Source organism: Nannobrachium achirus (assembly GCF_963921795.1).
Source record: "Nannobrachium achirus genome assembly, chromosome: 4".
NCBI lineage: Eukaryota > Metazoa > Chordata > Actinopteri > Myctophiformes > Myctophidae > Nannobrachium > Nannobrachium achirus.
The window spans coordinates 75,131,789-75,137,788 of record NC_137813.1 but is presented as its reverse complement, the minus strand read 5'-3'; the positions used below and the strand labels follow the sequence as shown (position 1 = coordinate 75,137,788).

At 41.0% G+C, this 6,000-nt stretch overlaps 1 protein-coding gene across 1 annotated transcript in view; it reads left to right on the top strand.

Moving 5' to 3' along the window:
• Nucleotides 1-3,584: 3,584 nt before the first annotated feature.
• fer1l6 (fer-1 like family member 6) overlaps nucleotides 3,585-6,000 on the top strand; it is a gene marked incomplete at its 3' end in the record, with an annotated part of 112,963 nt that continues 110,547 nt past the window's right edge. The window contains exon 1 of the mRNA XM_080723566.1: nucleotides 3,585-3,663. Coding sequence (XP_080579692.1) covers nucleotides 3,600-3,663 — 64 coding nt within the window. The 5' untranslated portion in view covers nucleotides 3,585-3,599. The remainder of the gene's footprint in view (nucleotides 3,664-6,000) is intronic.

Genomic DNA, 6,000 nt, shown 5'->3' with positions numbered 1-6,000 from the left:
CAGCACTTTCCGGTTTGTTTGTTTGTTTGATTGATTGATTGATTGATTGATTGATTGATTGATTGATTGATTGATTGATTGAAGACTTTATTGTCAGTTTGCATAGGAAAAGGTACAGTTTCATGACGGTACAGTTCACTGGTACAAGGTCAACTAAAAGGAGATCCTAGAAAAGACTAAGCTTATTTCCACAGGAAACCATTGAAGTATCTCATATAACATTGAATGACAGACGGATAGACACAGTACTATGCAGTAGATATAGTAAAAAAAAAAAAGTAAATAAAAATAAAATAAACAGTGCAAAAAATATATACAGTATGTAAATACAGAGAAGGGTCAGGGGAGGCTGGGCTAGGTTTGTTATTGCCAGTTGCGAATGGCTGCCGCCTGTAAGTGGTTTTTCAGGGTGATTTTAAAGGATGCTAGGGAACCACACTCCTTTAAGGCCTTCGGTAGGGCGTTCCACATTTTGGTTGTATAGCAGAACAACGAGTTTGACCCTTTCTTTGAGTTGACTCTGGGTTGAACGTGATCTGTGGCGTGTTGTACTTGTGGATGTCCTTAACGTTTATAAAGTATTTTGCCAGGTACATGGGTATCTTAGTGGTGTAGTGTATCTTTACACCAGGCCCATTGCAAGATGCTGTACTGTAAGTAGTTACCAGCTTTTTTGCCAACAGCACAGGTGCAGATCATCGGCGCACTGTGGAACACTGTGGAAAGAAATAACACACCTGGGTTTGGTACTAGGGCTGGGATGCGATTAACATTTTTAATCTAATTAATTACAGGCACTGTGATTAATTAATCGCATTTTAATCGCACATCAATATTTGACCTGAGAAGCATTTTTTTCAAGTAAAACACATTTTGTTGTACGAGTGAATCAACAGGTGAGTATATCAAAATTTCGCATCCACTGGGCCAAGCAAAGCACTCTGATCGGCTACTTCTCCCTTTGTGTTTGTTGTCTCTTCTTGGTTGGTGCATCGCTATGATCGGTATGCCCGAAACTGAAGGTTATGTGGTGCAAAAACTAAGTGTGATTAAAATGCGTTAATTATTTTAATCGCGTTAATTTTCTGTAATTAATTCATCGCAATTAAAGTCCCAGCCTTAGTATAAACTGATTCAAGGTGTGGGTTATAGTCTCATATACCACACCAATTAAAGGGAAACCAGCCAATCAGAATCAAGGAATGGAACTAGCCATTTTAGAAAACAGTATTTTGTGTCTCTTGTGTCACCATTACTTTGTTTCTCTGTGTCAACAGTACTTTGTCTTCGATTTCTTTGGCCATCAAGAGGTTTTCTTTGACAAAGTCATCAAGCTGTCTGTAAGTAAAGTGTGTGTGTGTGTGTGTGTGTGTGTGTGTGTGTTAGAGTTTTTTGATGTGGCCAAAAAATAAAATCTCGATTCATATTTAGATTGTTTTGGTAAAAAATAATACATTGTTTGTAAACGGAGGCAAAGCGCTTCGCTTTCCGACGCAAAATTAACACAGTGACAGGGACAGTAGGACTACAGTAGGTGGGTAACACAGAATTAATAAGCTTCTTTCAAACTACAACAACAAGTAAGTTTACCAGCACAGCAGAGTTTGTTCTGTTTGCTGCCTGTACCAGCGCGAGTGGGCGCAGTGCTGTGGTGAGCTCTGCCCAGTCTGACGTGCGCTGCGTGTGCATCAAAGAAATGACACATCAGAGAGAAACTAGTATTTATTTGGTATCGGATCTTGTCGTCCTGCTTTTGGAGGACAGGGCTGTGTACTTTTTGCCCCGTGCAAGGCTCCAATGAGTAAGAATTACCCTAATTAAAGTGAAACTCGATTTGACGATTTCTTATTTTTTAAATCGTCCAAAGGAAAAAACCTGGATTTCCATTAAAAACGATTCATCGAAAAACCCTTGTGTGTGTGTGTGTGTGTGTGTGTGTGTGTGTGTGTGTGTGCGTGCGTGTGTGTGTGTGTGTGTGTGTGTGTGTGTGTGTGTGTGTGTGTGTGTGCAATATGTATGTACAGTATGTGTGTATCTCTGTCTATAACGCCTGACACTGTGCTTCTATGGGTTTGTCGCTCTGACATCATGCTCTGACATCACTATGATGTCAGGGGAACCAGTCTTAACAGAATGGGTTTGCCGCTCTGACATCACACTCTGGCTTCACTGTGATGTCACACTAACCGAATCCCTTTTATGCCCATATATGGAGTTCCCTGATGTCATCAATATTAAGCCCATATCTAACAGGACTTCATATGGAAATGCCCATATATGGAGGCCACATCGGCCACATATACCACACTAACGGCTGGTTCTACAGACAGGGATCTCCATGTATGGGCATAAAAGGGTATGATGTCAGATGTCATAGACGTCATAGGACTTTCACACAACGAATAACTGAGTAACGAAGACCCTGCAGAACTGACAGGACCTGGAGGTCCTGGGGGTCCGCGAGGGCCCGGTGGTCCGGGCTGACCACCACCACCACCAAGACCCCGCTCTGCAAAGAGACATACATATCAGTTAAGATGTTAACAGCAACCGTAGACCACATGCGTTTGCCAAAAACGACTGTATCATCCCATTAAGCAAAAGTGTGTCACAGTCCTTGTAGGCCTACTACATTTAATACACCCAATTTGAATCAATTATCTTTAATTGGCATTGTGTTGAAATTAGGGCTGGGATGCGATTAAAAAAATTAATCGAATTAATTACAGGCTTTGTAATTAACTAGTTCACAGCCAAATGGGTCTCCACATATGGGTACCAGGGGTCTCCATATATGGGTAACTGGTCCCATATACATCACTGGCCAGACGGCGCGAGGTCGCATGTCGCCCTGAGGCGTCTTATAGTAGTAGTACTATGTGATGTATTCAGTTCTTCAACAGCACTTTAATACATTTAGAACGGGTACACATTATTGTGTATCATGAAAAATAGCAGATATACAAGCTCACAGCGCGGCACCGAGTGCCACGCTACAAGGTTGTAGATCTGCTATTTTTGAAAAATCGTGAAAATTAGAATTTTGACCCGATTCTATAAGTGTCTTTAGAATCCTCCTAAGGTTTTTTGAAAAACCTATGTTTCTATGTCAGCAATCTGGCTAGCCATCGTCAAAGAAAAGGTCCTTTTCAGTTAACTGGAGCTCAGTTTTAGTCTGTTCTCGAGAGACTACTATGTCAGTGGTTCTCAAACCTTTTCATGTGAAGGACCCCCAAACTGATATGTATTTCGCCACGGACCCCCATCTCAAAATATCTAGTTCCAGGGACCACCCTCCTCCCCCCAGAAGCAAAATTTGAGTTACAAACGTTCGCTTTAAAAATACATATATTCAAAGATTTGCACACATTTTCACAACTTTTTTTCAAAAATAGCAGATCTACAAGCTTGCAGCGCGGCACTCGGTGCCGCGCTGTGAGCTTGTATATCTGCTATTTTTCTATAGTTAAAGCATTCAATAATTCTAGGCCTAAATGTAATACATGTCTGTGTGTCTGTGTTTCTGTCTGTCTGTCTGTCTGTCTGTGTGTCTGTCTGTCTGTGTCTGTCTGTGTGTCTTACAGGTCGTTCACTCCAAGATGTTGAGGAGTTCTTGTGTGGGGACATTTAAGGTTGACGTGGGCACAGTTTACAAACAACCAGGTAACTGTCTGTCTGTCTGTTTTAAACATTTTAAAGCTATACTATGGAATTTGCTCAACTACTGGTCAGTAGCGGTATTGCATTTTTCGGCCGTTTTTCGCCCCGGGGTCGTCGCGGACCGCCTGCAGCTCGCCGATACGCATCCGTAGAGTGCTCTCACGTCCCTCTGCGAGCAGGCGTTGGGGAGTAACAGGCTAGACTCCTACACCAGCGTAAACACTGCTGTTAAAGCAAGCTACTTCCTGAAGAAACGGCAAGACGCGCTGTGATTGGCCGGTAGTGTATGATCCGCACTGTGATTGGCCGGTAGTGTATGACCTGGAGACAACGTACACAGATGACGTAATTTTGCCGGGAAAAACTGTCCCGGTCACGGCCACACGGGCTCAGTAGAAAACATAATAAAGAAAAGGCTTTTGGGGCTGAAATTAACGGAGTGGGTGTTCTAAAACTTTAGCGATTTCATAGTTAGGACAATTTTAAGATTCGTTTTATTAAAAAAGTTACATACTATAGCTTTAAGTCAGGCACATGCACACATAGACATCAAAGGGGGCTTGAGCCCCTGCCCTTTTTATCCGCCTTTAAAAAGTGCCTTCTCCATTGTGAGCTTGGAGGTCTGCTTTTTCTATATTTTCACCAAAAGGCCCTTTTAGAAATCAGCCCCTGCCTCTCTGACATTCTCTGCACGTCCCTGTTTTAAGTAGCATGTAGTGTAGTAGTGTAGTGTCCACCACTTCTGTTGCTGTGCTGGTAGCCAGGGACCCACAAGCCCAGAATGGGATCTCATGCCGTACTTTTTATTTCTATTTTATCTATTAGTTTGGTCATTAAGGTCCACAGAATGAGAGGCCTGCTCTGCCAGAAACATCGCGAAAATAAGTTATGGCCATTTGTATATTCACTGTCCCATCGACTCCACTATACAGGAAAAGAAGAATATTAAAAAAAGAAAAAACTCTTTAAGTAGCATGTGAGGGGTCAAACTAGGGGTGCTTCATGATTCTGAATCCATTGCAAGCATTTGTTTTGAATTAAAAACATTCCTAGGGCAAAATTTCACCCCCCCCCAAAACTGTGAAACATTATTATTTTTTGATGAATCATAACTTTTCACAATTTTGGGGGGCCGAAATCTAGCCCAAGGAATGTTTTTCATGCAAAATTATTTGGGAAAATGGAAAAAAATGAAATTCAAAAAATAATTATTAAAAATAAATGAAAAAAGCTATCGAAAAAACACGGCCTGCTCACGTATTAGGAGGGTAGTATGAGTCACCAGAAAAATAATGGGTGTTTTTAATAAATCTATCATGGTTAAAATGGAGTTTGAAGTTACAATGGGGGTGTATGTGGAGAAAAGCCCATAAGCTGTTTCCCTGTTGAAAGTGGAATATCCCTTGTGTGTTAGTTGAACATTGAGTACAGTTCGTGTCTTTGTCCCACTAAGCTAACAGACCACACCCGTCTAAACCTGACAGCTGACAGTCTGAACTTTAACTGTGACATTTATGTGTCACACACATCCTGTACAGTGTCCTGCATCTGTGACTTTTACCCCCATAATATCTACATGTTAAAAGGCAGCATTATGTTTTTTTTAACTCCAATTCATTATTAGTAATTATACAACATGTAGTCGGGCTCTCAATGGAAAACAGGCCCTCCAACCGTGCAGGTAATGAGCACTACTGCGCGGTCTCATCAAACAAAGAAATCAGTGACAGTAGGTCCAGAGGGGTGTAACAATACATTTGAATAGCGATTCGATACATATCACGATACATGGTTTAGAACGGGTACACATTATTGTGTATCATTATTTCATGCTTTAACTATTAAAAAAATAGCAGATACACAAGCTCACAGCGCGGCACCGAGTGCCGCCCTGCGAGCTTGTAGATCTGCTATTTTTGAAAAATCGTGAAAATTTGAATTTTGACCCGATTCTATAAGTGTCTTTTGAATCCTTCTAAGGTTTTTTGATAAACCTATGTTTCTATGTCAGCAATCTGGCCAGCCATCGTCAAAGAAAAGGTCCTTTTCACTTAACTGTAGCTCAGTTATTCTTGATTGATTGAAGACTTTATTAGAAGTTTGCATAGGAAAAGGTACAGTTTCATGACTGTACAGTTCACTGGTACAAGGTCTACTAAAAGGAGATCCTAGAAAAGACTAAGCTTATTTCCATTAAAGTATCTCATATAACAGTGAATGACAGACGAATAGAACACAGTACTATGCAGTAGATATGTAAAGAAAATAAAATGAAAGAAGGAAAAAAAAACAGTAAGTCTAAACAAGTATATACAAAGAAGGGCCAGGGGAGGGTAGGGC